Source organism: Myodes glareolus, chromosome 11 (genome assembly GCF_982192425.1).
Source record: "Myodes glareolus chromosome 11, mMyoGla1.1, whole genome shotgun sequence".
NCBI lineage: Eukaryota > Metazoa > Chordata > Mammalia > Rodentia > Cricetidae > Myodes > Myodes glareolus.
In genome coordinates this window covers 21292379-21312468 of record NC_142036.1, presented here as the reverse complement: position 1 = coordinate 21312468, position 20090 = coordinate 21292379, and the positions used below count along the sequence as shown (strand labels likewise).

Genomic DNA, 20090 nt, shown 5'->3' with positions numbered 1-20090 from the left:
CTAGAGCAACAGACTTTGCTCATTGGATTCCTCTGTCTGCATTACAAATTAGCTTTAATCTGGAAGTCTCGACTTTAATATACAGTATTTTAAACTGTAGATAAAGACCTCATATAAGAGTTTTGAATATTATTTTAGCCCTTGAACAATTTTTATGATGTAAATAGGCCTGCAGGTGAAGAATCAAGAGAAGACAACTGTTGTATTGTGTGCTGATATTGTTCATTTCTCTTTTCTTTGTGGAAAGAGTCTTGAAAGCTTACTTTGTGTGATAGTTATGTTCTAGACTCTGAGAAAAACTTGACACCAGTAATCCTTGCTCAGGATTAGTTAGAAGTTTAGCACATACTTTTCTGAGAAAATATGCAAAATGAAATAGTTTTCTAAGAACTGTTGCTTCATGGTCATTTAACATTTATTAAAAGTAAAAATTCTTGGGTGAGAGGGTTGGGTAGCGCAGTGGCAGAGGTAGGTCCTGAGTTAGACTCAATACTGCAAACAAAATAAGATTTCTTAAAAGTAAGAATTAGGGCTGGACAATGATGACTCACACCTGTAATCCCAGCACTTGGGAGGCAGAGGCAGGTAGATCTCTGTGAGTTCGAGGGCAGCCAAAGTTATACAGAGAAACCCTGCCTTGAAAAATGAAAAAAAAAAAAGAATTACTCAGAGATAATAGCTCAGTGGCAGAGCTCATGTTTAGCATTTATGAAGCTTTAGGTGCAGTTCCCAGCGTTCCAGAGGAGTTAGGGGGTCGGTTCAGTACTTCTACAGTGTTCACATTAGATTTGACTTGTTTGGAGAGCTGCTAATTTGCCCTCGTAGATGAATCTACCCCCAAGTGGTTATATTTTTTTTGTTTCTGTACTTTTTTGGTTTTTCGGGACAGGGTTTCTCTGTAGCTTTGAAGCCTGTCCCCGAACTAGTTCTTGTAGACCAGGCTGGCCTCGAACTCACAGAGATCTGCCTGCCTCTGCCTCCCGAGTGCTGGGATTAAAGGTGTGCACCACCACCGCCCGGCTATTTCTGTACTTTTTGAGTGATCCATGTAGATTGATTTTTGTCTTTAATTTGGCACTTGGAAATTTATAGGTGTACTTGGTAGACTATGGACTTGCTTATCGGTACTGCCCAGATGGAGTTCATAAAGCGTACAAAGAAGATCCCAAAAGATGCCATGATGGCACACTGGAGTTCACCAGCATCGATGCGCACAATGGCGTGGGTATGTCCACAGTGGCCTGTTGTGTCCACAGTAGCTTGCTGTGTCTACAGTGACCTGGTGTGTCCACGGTGGTCTGTACTGGTGTTTCTTCTGAATTTCTATACTTAATTATGCTAAGAAATAAGTAGACTGATAAGAATACTGGAAGAAGCAGAGTGGGATGAGAAAGAGGGCAAAGGTTTGGCTCCTACAGTGGAGTAAGGCCCTTGTGCATGCCCCTGCCCTTCAGGGAGAACTGGATCTTTGGGTTCTCATAGCTCACCTCTGTGCGGCTTTGTTTTCTACATCCTGGTTTCTTATGAACTACGCCTTTATGGCGAGTAGCTTTTGTGTAAGGTAATTTAGTCTGGTGTCTGTGTCTTTTGCTGTGGTGGCCCTCACAGTATTTAGAGTGTCAACATTTTAATAGCTTACCGTCCCCCAAAGATAGCAGTGCATGTGAGGTGCTTTCAGACTTGTATTTCTTAGACGGTAGTAGCAGTTTGAAACCTTAAGTTTTCTCAGTGTGGGTTTTAAGTAAGTTTGGGCTAAGTAAATTTAAGTCAGTTTGGGTTATTAGTTGTAGATAAATATTTCTTTTATACAGACCAATGTTCAATGTTTTCATACATTCACACAAATGTTTCTGCCGCAAGGTAGACTTGAGTGGACTGCTCTGTCTTTCTGGAAAGCTGTTGTACACTGCTTGATCTTGTGTTTGTAGCCCCATCACGACGTGGCGATTTGGAAATACTTGGTTATTGCATGATCCAGTGGCTTAGTGGCTGTCTTCCTTGGGAGGATAACTTGAAAGATCCCAACTACGTTAGAGATTCTAAAATTAGGTAAGGGACATCTTACATTATTTTGGGTTGGGTGGTGATAGGGCAGAGGATTTTAGTCAGAATTTCCTGACAAGACCTATTGGGTTTTGCTTTCTAGATTATTTATTTTATTTTATTTTGCTTTACTTTATTTTATATTTTTAGACAGTGCTTTGCTGAGCAGCCTTCCTGCCTCGACCTCCTGAATGTTGCTGTTATAGGCATGTCACAGTCACCACACCTGGCTCAGTGGTGTGTAAAGTAGAAGGTGCTGGTGAGGTAGCAGGAAGCCTGCTGTGCTGTCCCAGTAGGGGACTGAGCTCAGAATGGCACTTGTCACTAAGCATTCCTTCCTTCCTCAACAGATACAGGGATAATGTCGGAGCTTTGATGGAGAAATGCTTTCCTGAGAAGAACAAGCCAGGTAGGGAAGGTTTCCATAGACCTTCATAGAGCTTTAGGTTCTGAAAGGAAAAAAATCCCTCAGCCTGTGAGCCTGGGCATTTTAGGACATTACTGTTGTCGGAGGTATACCTTCTTCCCAAAAGCAACTTTGCACAGTGAACCAGTCAGTGAGCTTTGGAGCCTCATATGGTTACCCTTGGCTTTCATCAGGGAAACACGTTTTGTTCGCTTAGCCAGTGTTTATGGAGGTTGTATTATATGCCAGAGACTGCTGTCAGTGCAGGCTGCATCTTACCTCTGCCCTCAGGATGCTGACACTCTTGCTGCAGCTAAGTACACAGCAGTGATTTTTGTTAGCACATTATGTGTTAGTCCTCTGGAGAATAAGAAGACAGGAAGGGAATTGGGAATGTAGAGATAGCACAGAGAGTAGGAAAGAGAGTTTAAATTTTGAGTAGCATGGCCAAGGACAACCTTGTGGATGGGACACTGCAGCATTATTGTAAGGAAGGGGTGAAGAAGTAGCTGTGTGGAGGTTGGGAGACTGCTCTAGAGGATGTGAGGACTCTGTCCTTTTTGGTCATCATGAGGTCACTCGTTTTTACTTTGATCAAGAGTCTAGAGCTTGAAATAGACGGGATGCCAATGGCTTTACTTTTTAGAGCAGTGGTTCTCAACCTTCCTAATGCTATAATTCTTTAATACACCTCATGTCATGGTGACCCCCAGCCATGAAATTATTTTCACTGCTACTTCATACCTGTATTTTTGCTACTGTTATGAATCATAATGTAGATATCTTCTATGCAGGATGGTCTTAGGGAACCCATGTGAAAGGGTCATTTGGACCCCCCAACCAAGGGGTTGTGGCCCACAGGTTGAGAACCACTATTCTAGAGACAACCACCTCTAGGTCCTGGTTGAGGGAAGACCGCTGAGGGTAGGACTGGGGAGCACTCTGCAGGGTGTCCTTCTGTTACCATTCATTTCTGTCCTCAGTCTTGGGCTGAGTGCACTAAGACTTACGTTGTTTGTCTGTCTGTGTGGTGCTCTGTTATATCTACATTCCATTGTTTACTATGCTACTGCATATCTGGGTCTTGTCTGCCGCACAGGAGCGATTTTCCCATACAGACTATGGGGTTCAGTTTGACTATGTGTGAGAATGGTCATAGTCAGTTGACTTTGTGTCCTATCTTAAAGACTTCCTTTATCTTCTGGTGTTTCTTTTGTCAGAACTCTTGTGTGGACTCTGTTCTTTGAATTGTTCTTTTTGTCTCGTCCTCATCCGTACTTATCAGATATTGCAATTTTCTCTTTGGTCTTGCTGCCTGGCAGTATCTGGTGGTTTAAGTACTTAAGTGTTGTTGTTGTTTAAACCCAACTTTTTTTTTTTTTCAATAAAGATTTTTTTTACTGGTACATGCTTTTAATCCCAACACTTGTGAGGCAGTGGCAGGCAGATCTCTGAGTTCAAGGCCAGCTTGATCTACAGAGTGAGTTCCAGGAGAGCCAGGACTACATACACAGAGAAACTGTCTCAAAAAACAAAAAGGTGTGTGTTTGAATTTTTTCTCTGTCTAAATACTACAGGTATGCCTAGTGCCTACAGAGACCAGTAGAGGGCATTGAATCTCCTAGAATTGGAGTTACAGATAATTGTGAGTCACCATGTGGGTGTTGGGAATGGAACCCACATCCTTGGAGGAGCAGCCAGTGCTTTTAATTGCTGAGCCGGCTCTCCAGCCCCTTGACTTTGATCTTGACTGCATTTCTGCTGAAGTCACTGTCAGACCCCCCCATGTTTGCTGGGCTTTCGGAGTGAGTCTGCTGTGATTTAAAGAGCCACTGCCTTTGTAATCCTGTCTTCCAGCCCACTGTGGCGGCTCTTCCATTAAATTCCTCCTTAAATTCTGGTTGTATTTTGGTCTCCACAGAAATCTTGCCGTCATCACAGTCACATTGGGTAACTGATTTTTTTTTTTTGTTCTATGTTAAGTATTCTGGTTTGAACATTTCATTTCCAAGTTCTAACAGTATATAAAAATAGGGCAGATTTTTATGTATTTTCACCCTGTATTCTATACTGTGCTGTAGGAATTTTGCTTTGTTGTTTCCTTTCCCTTTCCTTCCATCCCTTTGTGCCAGTACTTGGTTCCTCTGTGTAGCCCTTGCTGGCCTTGAATTTGCACTCTTCCTGCCTCAGCTTCCTGAAAGCTAGGATTACAAGTTTTCATACCAAATCCTTTCTTTCATAGACCTTGATGCAAGCCCAGCCATGCTGTTTGCTCCTGAAGGTGCTCTGATGCCCTCTGACCTACTTTCTTGCCTTTAGATGCCAGCTAAAGCAAACTTGACTCTTGTGTTCTCCGTAGACGGTGGTGAAAGCGGAGTTCTCTGCCTCTCATCTAAAACAAAAGCTTTTGGTTATTTTGCCAGATATACTAATGTTTGTTTCACGAGTTTTAAAAATATATTTTTATTAATTTTTTCATATTTTCATACAGTGTGTTTTGACCATACTGTCTTGGGTGTTTCAGATTTCTTTTTTTCTTGTTAAGATAGTACAGATTTGAGACCACCCCTGTTCCCCTGCTGTATCTCAGCTGTCCAGAATAGAGCCTGGTATACAGTGGCACTTACATAGTTAAACTAGTAGTTAGTTATATGTGCATCTATGCATGGATACTACTCTGACAAAAGAGCATCATATATTGATGTTGAATAGAGGGAAGACTGAAAAGATGTTGGTTTGAGCTGGGAGGGTAAGATTTCCAGTGACACACACCAGAGAGATTGATGGAGTGCAGTTTTTTTGTTTGTTTGTTTTTAAGCTCGGTCAGGAGTTGGGGTTTGTGGTAGTGGTTGTGTAATCAAGGATCTGATGATGAAGCAGTGGACGCCTGTGTGTGTCAAGGGAAATTCTTTGTGAGGGGCCAATCCTGCCAGGTAGGTTTCTTCTCATGCAGAAATCCAGGCCTCTCTGGCCCTGTCCTGTGCTTTTGAATCTGCTCTCGGGCTCTGATTCTCACCTTATAGCATACAGCTTTTCATTGTAGGACCGATAGCTTCTGGGGTCACTGCAACTCAGGACAAACTACTTTCTGAATTCCTTTTATATTTACATTTTATGTATGTTTGAATATATTCTTATTGTCTCTTATAGTTGCAGAAATGTCTTTTACATTGTGTCTCAAAATATGTTGTTTTACTTACCTGTTAATTTTTGGGCTTAAAAGCATACTTTGCACTGCGCTTTGGTTAAGAACAAGGTTTCTATTTTAACATGTTGCCCACTTGTATTGTAATTTTACATTGTCTATGGACTGTTTTCTTAGGAATGAGACAGACATATTGGGTTTGTGACTAAAAGTGATAAAATGTGTCATTGTTTTAGGTGAAATTGCTAAGTACATGGAAACTGTGAAATTACTGGACTACACTGAAAAACCTCTTTATCAAAATTTACGTGACATTCTTTCACAAGGACTAAAAGCTATAGGAAGTAAAGATGATGGCAAACTGGATTTTAGTGCTGTGGAGAATGGAAGTATGAAGACAAAGCCAGCTTCAAAGGTGAGTCTGGGTATTGAGTGACTCTGGGCTTCTTTGGATTCAGTTTAATAGGCATTGTAGGCAGGTGAAACCTTAGCTCAGCAAGAAAGTCTAGGTGGGTTGCAGGTGAAGGGTTTTTTGCTGCCTTGTGGGGGCAGCCTGACAGCAGAGCAGGCGCAGAGCACTGGGGACAGGAGGACATGGACTTCTTACAGCACTGGGGACAGGAGGACATGGACTTCTTACATCATTACAGGGGCAGGTTACTAAATGTCTGAAATGGCCTCACTTGGGATCTGAGGATGGGTGTTGATGGGGCACTGAAACTTGAATATATTTCTGCTGGGTCACCTTTAGTCTTGCCTCAGTTTCTCTTTGTTTATGGATATGGTGAAAATGTCTCTGAAAGTTGGCATATGGCTTGGCTTGGCATGTCTTCAAACATGAACGGGATCTTTAAAGGAATGCTGGTTTATCTGCATTCAAGGGACTCAGCTGTTAGCAGAGAAATACTGAGAAGTAATGGCCAGTTCGGTGGAAGAGCTGCTGGTGCCTTTAGTGAGAACTGGAATTGGCATGTAAAATGAGAAAAGATAGTTTCGTTGTTTTTTTTTTTTTTTTTTTAATTATTTTGAAAGGAATTACAAAACACTCAGATTTGCCTGTGGCAAGATTATGAAGCTGCTTGGTAGTCATATAACTGAAGTAAATTCTTAGTTTGACTCGATTTTCATCTTTTTGTTTGTAAAATGAAGTGGAGCAGACCAGGAGCGTTTCGTTTGCTTTATCACCCCACCCCTGCCACCATTCCCTAGAGGGTGAACCTGGGGTTCCATGCACACTATGTACATACTCCTACGGGACTGCATCACTGTTGATTTTCCCTAGAGGCTTTCACTAACTGCTCAGGCTGGCCTGAACTCACTGTGTAGTCCAGGTTGGCTTTAAACTTGGAGTCCCCTTGCCTCAGCCTCGCCAGTTTTATAATTGCAGATGGGGTCTCCCGTGCTGAACTGCTGGTTGATCTGCACTTACTGGAAAGACTCTTGGGTCCCCACAGTGTTGCAGTGACTCTCATGTCACTGTCTGCTCTGGACACTTGCTATCCAGTGAGTGTCTACCTAGTGTTCTCTTGCTAATGCTGACTTGTCTTGTCTGCTCTGGACACTTGCTATCCAGTGAGTGTCTACCTAGTGTTCTCTTGCTAATGCTGACTTCATGATTACATCAGATGGTGAGGGTCCTTTATTGTCACTCTCTGGAATTGACTTTGCTAATTGGGGTCCTTTCACTTGCATGTAAAAGTCAGATTATTCTCACAAAAACAAGTGTGAAGTTTGATTGAGATTGCATGGATGTGATGGATCAGTTCTGGAAGAATGGCTCTCTTTACGCCAGTCTCTTCCATGAATGGGGCTTACCTCAGCTTTCCTTCTGTGTTTTCTCACCTGCCTCTGTTGTGTCTCAATAGTTATTTTAAAGAACACACATGAACCTACACACATACACACTCTGTCTCTCAGAGTGAGAGAGTGAGTGCCTAAATGGATAAGTATGTGTACATATGTGCACACCTTGTGCAGGTTAAGAGGGCAGCTTGTGGGGGAGTTTTGTTCATTCCTTCATCCATGTTTTGGGAATTGGACACAGATTTGGTGGCAAGTGCCTGTACCCTCTCGCCAGCTCATTGGTTCCCCGTCCTTGGTGGTTTTCTGCTGTGGAGACCATACATGTATAATTTGTTTCAGCAGTTTAATTATTTCTTTGTGTCTTTTGTTGTCTCTGATAATTCCCTACCTTCCCTTCGTGCCATTCAGTTGTCCTCTAGATTTGGCTGTTTTTAATACATAAATACTGTGATGGTTATTGTTCTATTTGTTTAGCTGGGCATTTTCTTTCTCTCTTCTCTTGTCTCTTTTGATTCATTCTCCCTATGTAGCCCAGGTTGTATTGAAACTAGCTCTTCCTGCCTCAGCCCCCTACGTCCTGAGATTATAATCATGTAGAATCAAACTGAACTGCTTTTGCTTTTAAAAACAATTTCAGTGGGGTTAGAGAGATGACTCAGTGGTTAAGAGCACCTGCTTAAGCAGGGACCCAAGTTTGCTTCCCAGAAATTATGCTTGGCAGCACATAACTGTCTGTAACTCTAGCTCTAGGAGCTTCTATGCCTCCAGCCTCTGTGAGTACCTACTTTTGTGTGTGTGTGTGTGTGTGTGGTGTGGTGTGGTGTGGTGTGTCTGGGTGTGTGCATGCATGTATGTGCACACACCTAATAAAAATAAATCTGTAAAAACTTTCCATTAGCTTTTAAAATCCCTTTTTAATCGTCAAATAGATTTATAAATTTTTGTGTTTTTAACCACTGAGCCATCTCTCCACTCTCTTTTATTTTCTCCTTTTGCCTTTGGTGTTTAACTTGCTGGTGTGACTTTTCTCTTGATTGTACTTATATTGAGTGGGGAAACTCTGCTGGATTGCTGGATTATTGTGTCTGTGTATCTGACTTTTATATCTTACAAAGCTGTTATTTTTCCTCATAGTTTGAGATTAGAGCTCAGTGTTGTTAATGATATTACCTACCTGTTGGAGAACCTGTGCTGTCAGACCTATGATCTGTTTTTCCTTGCTAGGTGCCTTAGTTCTCTCCCTAGTTAAAGGGGTGAGCTCTTGAGTCATTGCTTGGGTCTTGGTAAATCTTCCATAAAAGCAAGATCTGGTCTCTGTTTTGCTCTGTGTGTCTCTTATTTTCTCTTTTGACACCTGTTCTGGTGACTCACACATAATGAGTGCTTTTGGTTCTTCTGCTATCAGGTCACTGTGGAGGGTGTGTCTCCTTTGCAGAGGGGTTTTAAATGTACAGCCCCCCACTTCACCCCTATTTCCCCTACCTGGCCAGCACTTCCTTCCTTTCTTTTTTTTTTTTTTGAGACAGAGTTTCTCTGTGTAGCTCTGACTGTCCTGTCCTAGAACTAACTCTGTAGACCAGGGTGGTCTCGAGCTCACAGATCATCTTGCCTCTGCCTCAAGTGCCTCTGGTTCTGAGTGCCACTACCACCCAGCTGCACTTTCTTATTGGGGGATTACTGATACAGGTTTTGAGAAAGGTATCCCCAGTGTGGTTTAGTGGTGAATAGGACCCACCCTCACTCCTGGATGTGACTCCATTCTTCTTGATCACTGCTGTCAGCAGCTGTTCGTAAAGTGGTGCCATAGTGCTAGTGGCAGAAATGCCGCTAAATGGTTGTTTTGGGTTCGTTTCTTTAGGTTTTAGACAGGAAGAAGCTGTGGATTCTTGTCTCCCAAATGTCCTCACCGTTATTTTCTAACACATTTTAACTTGTTTGTGTGTGAACGTTTAGACTTAATTAGAATCTGTATCCATTCCCACATAAGACGAATGTCTCCCGCCTACAGCCCACGTCTCAGGTTGTTAATGTAAGTCTTCTGTTTCTTTGTGTGTTCCTTGTCCTTGGTGCTGTGGAATTCCTGAGTTTTATATTTCTGTTGGTATTTTTTATTGTTACTGTGTCTTTTCTCTTGGACTCATTTTTTTAGAATATGTGCTCAAATAAGTTTTTTTGTTTTGAAGAAAGCTGTAAGTGGTAAACTTTATGAATCCACAATTTCCAAAAATGGTGCCATTTGTTCCGCTGAAAGAGTAATTTGGCCAAAGACACTGCTGTGTTATCTCTCAGCTTCCAGTTTGGTTAATTTTGTTTGTTTCTAGATTTCTGTCCCTCCTCCCCCAGATTTGAGACCTCTTGCTTTTTATTCTACCCCGTCATCATGCTTTTCCCACAGAATGTGTGTGTATGTGTGTGTGTGTGTGTGTGTGTGTGTGTGTGTGTGTGTTAGTTTAAACCTCATGTATGCTTGGTACTTGGTGAACCCTTGTGTAAAGATGTAACATTCATCTTGGAACTTGAGAATTCATCTTTGTAAGCATGCAAGTCTCCCCGCCCCCCACCTCCCAGTCCCTCGCCTTTGCTGGTATCTGGGAGAACTGGAATCTACCTTTCCTTCACATCTTCACATTGAACTTTTGCACGTTTTCTTTTCTTGGTAAAACTGTTCTCTGGGCTTCTAGCTCACTCATCTCATTTGCTCTACTTTTCAGTCATAGTTTAGGAGAAATAATGATTTTCTTTGTGTCACCATAACATGTGTACATATGCATGCTGACCTCTTACCCCACCCTGTCCAAACCTCTTCCACCCCATCTCCTTCTTCCTTCAGATCAATCTCTCTCACATCCCTGTCATTTGTTTTGTGACCCACTAAGTTTAACTAGGGCAGTTTGTGTAACCATAGGTTTTGAGGTCTTTGTTGGAGCCTGGTGGGGTCACCCATTGATGCACAGCTGAGGACGGTGACTCCCCTTCTCCCAGAATTTGTTAATGGCCATTACATCAGCAGGGATGGGTAGGGTCCAGTAGCCTCTCCTATCCATAACTGACTGTGTTACCAGTGTGGCCTTTTATGTCTCCTTATAGATAGGAATTGCTATTTTTAATTTTTTTTAATGATTCTGAACATAGAAATTCTGTGTGCTGCTTGAGCTTAGTGTCTCTTTTTTGGTTTTGTAACTTTTCTTAGATTTTGTTCCTCACCCTAGTTGCCCATTTACCTGTTTAATGTTTTTCCTACAGTGTCTACTGCCACTGTGAGAGAATGAGAGAGTTTGGTGACATAGGGGGTGGGGGAGGTCAGCTCTTCTATTCTCATGCCCTCAGGACTGGCTCACCTGCGACTATGGCAAACAGGGTTAGCCCTAGTGTGATGCCCAGGTGGGGTTTGCTGTTTTACTGATCATCATGGAGACAGACAGCTATAATGTGACCTAGTATCACATCTGCAGTGAGTGCCTTAGGGTTTTGTTCTTACTTGAGAGTCTGCAGAGGACTTGATGCTGGGAGTAGGTAACCCTTCAAACTTCAGACTGTCAACTGGCTACTTCAGAACCACCTTTCACCTACTTTCTTACGGACAGTGTGACCTTCACACGAATCACTGTGGTATAGCTTCTAAGGGGCTGGCAGCTCTGCTGGCCTTCCAAGTCCAGTGACCTGGGCTTTATCTCCAGAACCCATGGAACTGTGAAGGGAGGACATTAGCTCCAGAGTTGTTCTCTGGCCTCCACGTGCTCTCTGGTTGCATATGCACATATCCATCCACCCAAACCCGCAATTACTAAATTCTTTGTCTGTGTTGGGGTGGGGCAGTCTCAGAAAAGGCACCCTGAGTGCTTAGGGCCATTCTGGTAACATCTGTAGGGTAGTTTGCCTCAGAGAAGCTCAAGGCACTTAAAAAGAAAATCTCCTAGTGATTTTAGTCATAAAGTATTATAGATAATTAAGGCTTAACCAGCTGCCTATTTTTGTTTTTTCCCATGAATTGTCCTTAAAACAATCTTAAGTTTTTGACATTAATGGTACAAGTGATGGAGCCCTCCGAGGAAAGCATGGGTGACAGAACTTCGCATTAATTCCAGCGTGGTAGAGAATACACAGGCGTCGGTCTCCAGAGCTCAGTCATTGGCTCTAGAACACTTTAGTCTAAGTAACTATCAAGGTTGCTCATGCCAGCGTTAGTCCAGGAGCGCCCTTGCTGCAAAGGTTGCACATGCTGTCCTCAGATGTGCAGAGCTGTCCCAGAGTGGCTCTGGCTGGGTCTTCTGCTCACCTGTTCATCAGCTGTTCTTCTAATAAAATGAGTATCAGGAGGACTCCTAACAGCTTTTTCTCTGGGGCTTCAAGAGGTGAGCCAAAGGGGACACAAATATGCTCCATAATAAGCAAGTGGATGGTAAAGAGGGTGCCTATCCTGTGATGCCCGACACAGACAACTGCATCGGTAGTAGTTGCACAGTCAAATGGTTGCTGGTGATTTCTGGTGTACCTTTTCAGGTGCTCATGGTAAACCCTTCCATGTAGGAATGAACACTGAATTTAAACATTTTCCTTTTTAAAACTCTCCTCCCTAAACTTGTTAATAGTTAGCAAAATTACTTGAATTGTATTTCTTCTTCCTATCCCCAGAGCAGATTAAAATTGTTAGTAAGAGAATTAAATTTAGACAAATGTCTAAATTTAGATAAATAACTGGAAAATTGGGAGTTGGCCATGAAGGCATGTTATGTTATGCCTGCTTAAGAATGAATACTTCATAGAATGAAATTCCATGTAATTAGGGTTATATGGAGCATCCGTTTGTGGAAAGGATTTTTATACACAGTGTATGAAAAGGCAACCAGGTGTAGAGACTGAACATGTGTATATTTAATGCTTTCATAAAATCCTCAGTACTTTTCTACTTTAATCCCCTCCTTTTTGGAGGCGAGACTGTCTCACTGTATAGCCCCGGCTGGCCTGGAACTCATTATGTAGACCAGTCTGGCCCCCCCACTCACAAAGATCTGCCCTCTTTGAGTGCTGGGATTAAAGGTTTGTGGCATCATCTCAAATGATTTTAATCTTATTTTATTTGTTTTTTATAATGTTCAGAAGAAGCTAGTCACCATGCTAGCCACACAGTAGATGCTGTCTTCACTTGGGTAGAGGCTGGTGCTCTGGAGAAAGATGTTACAGCGTCCCTTACTCTTGGAGCAGTCTTCGTCATTGCCCCACCTCAAACAACAAGCATTTTACTGCGTTCTAACAGTGTTGGATGAGTCTTCAAATCATACGTCTTTCTCAAAAAAGTCATTTGTTCATTTCCTAGCCTACTTCCCATTTTTAATTTCTTCTTCTAACTGTGAATGATACTTTCTAATGTTTTCTTCAAATGTATCTTAATTATTTAGTTTCCACTCAAATAGTACAGCATTTGGCAGACCTAGGTAAGACTGAACTAATCTCTGCCATGGTTGCAGTAGTTGAATAGCTGCTGTCCGTGCAGATCCATGTACAGTGCTGTGCTAAAGCTCAGCTAGGTTTAGGAATGGGTAGGGCTGAGTCCCTACCCTGGAAGAGCATACCTAAGGGAATAGAGATGTGAAAGTAACTCCGACAAGAGCACAGATTGTGCGTTCTTCCTCCTTGGAAATGTACACAGTGGTTAACAATGGCTGTTCTATACTCACCAGTCACGTAACGGGGAGACATCTGCCCGAGGACTGCAGTGGGTTCTAGTCTCCTTGTTGCCCTGAGCTGAAAAACAAGGAGCACATTCTCCTTGGCTTTCCTGTGTCCCTCTCTTCATTTTTCCATCTAGTACTTTTTTTTTTTTAACAGACTTGATTCACTTTTATTTTTCTTGTATAAAAACCATTATGTGGTGGCCACAGCTGGAGCCTGGGTCCCCTGAACAGAGACTCTGGTACAGGTTTTCACAAGATGGTCAGTGAATTCCTGATAAGGAGACTTGGTGAACACAGTCTCTTTCCAGAGGTCAGGGGTCAGGTAGCTGTAGGTCTTAGAGATGGCATCAAAGGTGGCCTTGGCAAAGTTGCCCAGGGTGGCAGTGCAGCCCCTGGCTGATGTGTAGCAGTCATCAATGCCAGCCATCATCAGTAGCTTCTTGGGCACAGGAGCGGAGACTATGCCAGTGCCTCTGGGGGCAGGAATGAGACGCACCAGCACAGAACCACAGCGGCCTGTCACTTTGCAAGGCACAGTGTGGGGCTTGCCAATCTTGTTCCCCCAGTAGCTTCTCCGCACAGGAACAATGGAAAGCTTGGCCAAGATGATGGCCCCTCGGATGGCAGTGGCTACCTCCTTGGAGCTTTTAACACCGAGACCTACGTGACCATTGTAGTCCCCAATAGCGACGAAAGCCTTGAACCTGGTCCGCTGGCCTGCCCTAGTCTGCTTCTGCACAGGCATGATCTTCAGAGCCCCATCCTTTAGGGATGCTCCCAGGAAAAAGTCAATGATCTCGGACTCCTTAATGGGCAGGGAGAACAGGTAGATCTCCTCTAGGGACTTGATTTTCATGTCCTTAACCAAGCGGCCCAGCTTGGTGACGGGAATCCACTCCTTGTCTTCAGCTTTACCTCTGCGAGCCCCCGACCACGGCCTCCTAATCCTGGGCCCCCGGGTCCTCTGGGCCCTCCTGTTGCACCGGCGTCATCCGCCATTGGTGTTTTCCAGAAGAAGAAGAAGCCATCTAGTACTTTTTAACTGAATCTTGTAGGCTGCAGGTTCTGTGGCACACCGTGTTTGCTGTCCCTCATGTCATTCTCCCCCGTTGCTCTTAATAACTAATGTTCTGTTGTAGTTGCTCTAGAGTAGAGCAGTCTGAATGTGTGCGTTTGCATGGTGCCTTTACTGGGCTCTGACAACTAAGATGAGCTGTTTTGTGCATATTTGTGCCTGGAGATCTTTGCCTGCGAATTTTAGGCTGTATGTTCTTTGTTTTTAAAATGAAAATGGTGCCTGTAGTAAGGGGAAGGGCACCCTGAGAGGATCACTTACTTGTTTGGAGATGGCCATGGGTCTGGATGGTGTTTCCTAAAGGCTGTCATGTGCTCTTGCGTATGATTTTATAGGCTTGACTTGAGCAGAGAATCGGTCTCTGGTTTTGCCTCTGAAGATTTTTGTTGTCCTTTTTGTTGAAACAGCTCTCTTGGTCTCCAGTCAGTGTTTAGACTGTTAGTAAATTATCAGTCCAGTACATTCAGCTGATTTGTCTTCCTGTTTTCTAAATTGGATGTGAGAAGCAACTAATTAGCTGAATTTTAACCTAACATATCTGAACACTTTAAAAATATAATGTGTAGGGTGTATACTAATGTCCTTTGAAATAAACCTATTTTTTAAGACCTTTTTCTATGTTGAATTAAAAGCAAACTCTATCCCATGTGTATTTTGTAAGTTGCCCCTGTGTGTCATACAGTATTTTGGTTTCATTTATAAATGCAAATAAAGGTACCTGCGAGACATTGTGGAGACTGTCAGAGAATCAGAGATTGGCACAGTCACTTGGGAAGCTTTTCATTTCAGATGGAACCCACACGCGCACACCCAAAGCATAAGGATGCTGCAGAAATGCTCAGAAGAGAGCCCAGCAGCTTGTTGTTTGGGATTTTGTGTGTTGCCCTATGAACCATGTGCCATCCTTACAGTGTTCAGCTAGACTGACTTCGTTTTATTTTGCATGGGCCTTTTCTCCCCAGACATCATATGCTGTCAGAAAAGTTGGGTAAGAGCTTCCTGACTGGTGTGTGGGTGAATGTGACCACCACCTTCCTTGATGCACAGGTGTTCCTTTCCTCAGCTGAATGCTGTCTGATTTTCATTCCTTGTAATTCACCTGTATGGAGATTAAGAAAGCTCATTTTTATTAAATAAGCTTCACAACAGATTGAATGTGCTAGGCTCTGCAGTCAGAAATACTGGCTAGCTCCCTTTATAATGAGCACTTCAAAACTACCCTCTAAAATCTGGAAACTGCTTTCTAGCCTATATGGAGCACAGAACAGTGCTGAAATATTCCTTCTTAATTTGGATTTGAACGAACAAAAGTGTCTGTGTTTATCCCTGCCTAATGCATCACAAGTCTGCTGACACACTAACCTTGGAGTCTTGGCTGCCGTTAATCAGGCCTGTGAACCGGCAGGAAAGACGTACCTAACGCACTCCATCAGTGCACTTGCATATGGAGGCTCTCACAGGGGAGCTGCCCGTGCCAGCTGAGGGTTACCTGCCCACTGCAGTTATTGTATGTAATTATCGAGCCAATCTGTTCAGCCCAGCAGGGTTTAGATGGTAATCATGAAGCAACACTTTGGAAAAGAAAGATGTAAGGCATTCTCCCCTTCCCTCATCAGCTGTGTGAAGTTAGAACTGTTCTCATGGCTATGTTTAAGAGGCAGTACCTTCTTATACAAATCTTCTAAGTGAATGCCATTGAAAGTTCCTTAAGGTTTAATTGGGTTATTCATCAGGTACAGTCTAGGTTCCTCCGCGTTCCTCTACAGAAACCTTATACATGCCTTAAAACAGTGGGATTGGTAGTGATGCACCTACAGCGGCTCTAAGCACTGAATATGAATCATGGTAGCTTGCACACGTTGGCTTTGTTATCTGGGGCAGAACCTGTGGTTACCATTAGGGAGAGAACGCTGTGCTGTCAGTGAATATTATCTTCTGCAGTGTACACAAAATGGCCTGCAGCAAGGAGCACTCTGAGATGAAGTTGAACTCAATTGCTAGACAGTGTAAGTGAGGGCGTCCTGTTGCATTGTGCTGTGGAGTCTGGGATGTGTCAGATGCATATCTAAATGATCCAGAATTACTTTAAGGAACTTGGAGAATCTTTGAATTCGGACTGCTACACGTTTTACTTTGGGTATACATAGGATAAGACTACAGGAAAAAAATGTGTTTTATGTTTATTGCCAGCATCTTTCTATAAATACTCTTATAGAGAGATGTTAACTAATTAAATGAGTCAGCACAGAATTGGACTAGTTCAGTCTTGTAGAGTGTTTGCGAAGAGTGGAAGGCAAAGGAGCACAGGCCCATTCTCCAGATGCCACAGCCAAGAACATGGAAGATGGAAGGACTGGTGTGGAGAATCTGAACGACTTCCAGGCGATCAGGAGAACTTTGTGCTTAGAATGTCCTCAACAATGTTTACGGCACTCAAGTATTTGCTAAGAAGCATTCTAAAGAAACGCTGGTTCATGGACAGAATTTGCCACCAAATTTAGATGCTAGGTGAGGTGAGGTGTGTGTATGTGTTTCTGTTTCTCAGGCTCACAGCCTCTGCATCTTCCTCCATCCATGTTGTGAAGAAGTATGTAATGGCGAATCAATCCCATACCAGTTATGTTTTAAAGGGGCATTTATTTTGGGGGGTAAACTTACATGCACATAAATCGTCAGGAAAGGAGCCTAGTCGCTGGAGCAGGAACCGGAACCAAGCGCGGGAACCAAGAGGCCGAGCCGAGGATTTATTCAGAGTTAAGAAAAATCATCTTTGACCAAGGGAGACCACCTGAGTAATCTCCAGTAGGAACAGATGGCCCGATATCAGAGTTCTTCATCCAGAACAGGTTCAAGACTGCTACCTGAGATGATCAAGACTCACTGGACTTGATCATAACTCTAAATTTTCTTTACGTCCCCATAAGATTATCAGTGCCCCCAACCAGCTGGAAGTAGCCTGGAATACTATGCCCACATTCCCAAAAACTGGACTAGGATATTTTCCTTTGTTTGTTTGTTTGTTTGTTTGTTTGTTTGTTTTAAAAAAAGATGGGGAAATGGTGCGGGAGAATTGTCTGTATTCTGTTAATCATGTTTTAAATAAACGCTGATTGGCCAGGCAGGAGGTGTAGGTGGGAAAACCAGACAGGAAGTGGAAATGATGCAAGGAGAGCAGGAGAATTCTGGGGAGGAGGAAGTTGATTCCTCCCACTCCTGCCCAGATCACCGAAGCCGCAGGATGTGAGCTGCCCCACTGAAAAAGGTACTGAGCCACATGGCTAACATAGATCAGAAAAATGGGTTAATCAAGATGTGAGAGTTAGCCAGTAAGAAGCCTGACCTAACGGGCCAGTCAGCATTATAACTTATAGAGATCTCTTGTGTGATTCTACTTTGGGACTAAACAGCTGGGGGAACAGAACAGGACAGAAACACAAACAAGCAGGCCCCCTCATGTTACAAGTATGAGTGTCACTGGCCTGTGAAGGCAACAACAAATCGCTAAACATTTCATGTCCTGGAAGAATTTCTTCTAGATCAAGTGTGATTTAGTGGTAGACTAAAGCGTGGGAAGTTAGAGGTGGTGGAAGAAAGGATTCTCCACCCTGACTGCTGGAGGGAGGCCTGTGTTCCAGATCCTTCTGTTAGGTTCTTCTGTTTGTTTTGAGACTATTACACTTAGATATGCTAATTTATGTATATTTGCTTTTGTGGGCAGAAGACTACATCTCTCTCTCTCTCTCTTGTCTTTTAAACTTTCTTTCATATGTAAGAAGCGGAAGAAAGAAGTAGAAGAAAGCACAGCGTGTAGTGTGGAAGACATGGAGTGCTCAGATACACAGGTGGAAGAGGCCATACAGACTCGTAAGTGAGGAGCATTGCTTAGTCCTTTCTTGTACAGCCCCAAGTTGTACTTCCTCCCACATGACAGGCTAACCACTTGAGTCATAGAATTTCCATTTGATGATAAACTATCTTGTGGATAGGTTTGTGTTGCACAGTGTGCATTGGAGTGTCTTTCATATATACACATTAGTCAGTTGCTCTTCACAGAGGTCGGGACTGGGACTTAGGAGGTAGAGGCCAGAACGGCCTGTCAGGCCCACAGCTTTCCGCTCCCTACAGTGAGTCTATACCTCGCAGCATGCTTGTGCCACAGCCCACTTCCCTGCAGCACACCCCGCCAGTTAGGAAGTTTGGAAACTTCCCTGTTTAGGGGAGTTGATGCAAAAGCAAAGATTTGAAGTCACTTCTAGTTTTAGAGGCTAGCACTGAAGGCAATGCCTGTAAAACCACAGTTAGAAATGGTGTCAGCAAAGGCAGCTTCTGCACGGGCCAGCTAAGACGATTTGTCTGTGTGTTGGTGTCCCCTTGCAGTGCTGTTCTGGACTGAGTGCTTTTTAAAGATTTCTTTCCTCTTTCTCAACATTTTGTTTATTTGTTGGTCCTGGGGCATTTCTTAATTTCTGATGAATAGCCATGTTTTGGACAAAAATGTCAGTATAGCATAAATGCCCTGCTGACTTAGGCCAGCACTGTATTTTAACAGTGGCTCTGGTACATGCTGGAAATCACCTTTTGAAAATCAGCCACCTTTATCCTGATTTTTATTAGCAATTAGTCCTTATATATTGTGGCTCCAACATGGTTGAGTTCATCTGCATTTACCCAGAGAGTCCCTGGGATGTCAGGAGGGCGTCAGTTCACTCTGGAGGCCAAAACTCTGCAGTAGTTCCTTTCCTTCTAATGCTGCCATCTCCCATTTGCTACTGTTTGTTTTTTACTGCCTCCTTCCCTGTCTTGTTCATTTTGTTACTAGGAAGTGAGGAGTCCCAAGGTGCAATACATGGAAGCATGTCTCAGCCAGAGGCGAGCTGCAGCAGCTCTGACAGTGAGTGGGAACGAACTAAGTAGCTCTGATGAAGACGTTCTGTTCTTACCTTTGAACACACCCTCAAGCTTTAAAGCAGCCTTGTCATTGCAGTTGATGCAAGTCTCATGTTGTAGTAGGCCAGACCAGGAGTCTGTCCAGGTGGGCCCAGATGTGCCTGAGTCAGACAGACACTCTTAGCTTGTGGGTTGTTGGCGACCTTAATGCTACTCGATAAACACAGAGGATCTTCGCTTTGAGAGCGTGTGACTTAAAATTCTCCATTTAACTATGAGCACTTCAATGCTGGCAGTTTTGATGTAAGAATATATAGTAACTGTTCACCAGGCAGTGGTGGTCTTTAGTCCCAACACTTGGGCGGGGAAGGGGTGCAGAGGCAGGTGGATCTCTGTGAGTTCGGGGATAGCCTGGTCTACAGGAGCTGTTCTAGGACAGCTTGGACTGTTACACAAAGAAACTCTGTCTCAAAAAACCCGAAATAAATAAATAAAAAAAGGAATGTAGTAACTGTAACTGGCAGTTCTTATGAGAAAGTATCACTAAGCTTAGGTGATACTCCTTATTTAGAACTGCTTGATTGCTTGAAAACTTTTTGTTTTGCTTTTGAACACAGGATTTCTCTGTTGCAGCCTTAGACCAGGCTGGCCTGGAATTCAGAGATCCACTTGCTTCTGCCTCCTGATTAAAGACATGTGCAACCATGCCTAGCTGCTTTAACATCTTAAGAATAATCAGATTCTTCTGTATTCATGCAAACTCAGAATTACTTTGCTTAGTTAACACATCTGCACACACACCCTGTTAAGATGGTCTTGCTATGTATGTCTGGCAGGCCTGTAGCTTTCTAAGTAGCCATGGCTGGCCTTGAATTCAGAGATCCACTTGTCTCTGTGCCCCCGCCCCCACCCCAAATTGGAATTAAAGGGGTACACCACTATGCCCAACATTTTGCTTAAATGATTGTTTGTTTTTTTTCATTGCAGGCCACTCTTCCCCCACCCCCACTCTCTGTCAAAGTACAAGGGTAGTTATTTTACTATTAGAATATTCATAGG

General features: G+C 43.3%; 1 protein-coding gene and 1 pseudogene across 6 annotated transcripts in view; one reads left to right on the top strand and one right to left on the bottom strand.

Moving 5' to 3' along the window:
• Positions 1-20090, top strand: part of Vrk1 (VRK serine/threonine kinase 1) — a 76644-nt gene that overhangs the window by 53553 nt on the left and 3001 nt on the right. The window contains exons 8-13 of one of the 6 annotated variants that reach the window (XM_048431239.3): positions 1093-1225; positions 1929-2049; positions 2394-2452; positions 5831-6009; positions 17921-18008; positions 18964-19035. In XM_048431239.3, coding sequence (XP_048287196.1) covers positions 1093-1225; positions 1929-2049; positions 2394-2452; positions 5831-6009; positions 17921-18008; positions 18964-19035 — 652 coding nt within the window. Of the gene's footprint in view, positions 1-1092; positions 1226-1928; positions 2050-2393; positions 2453-5830; positions 6010-14933; positions 17513-17917; positions 18009-18963; positions 19036-20090 lie in introns of those variants that run through there. The other 5 variants (XM_048431238.3, XM_048431241.3, XM_048431240.3 and 2 more) reach the window with 5 other exon arrangements.
• On the bottom strand, positions 13245-13940 carry LOC148120447 (small ribosomal subunit protein uS5 pseudogene; annotated as a pseudogene).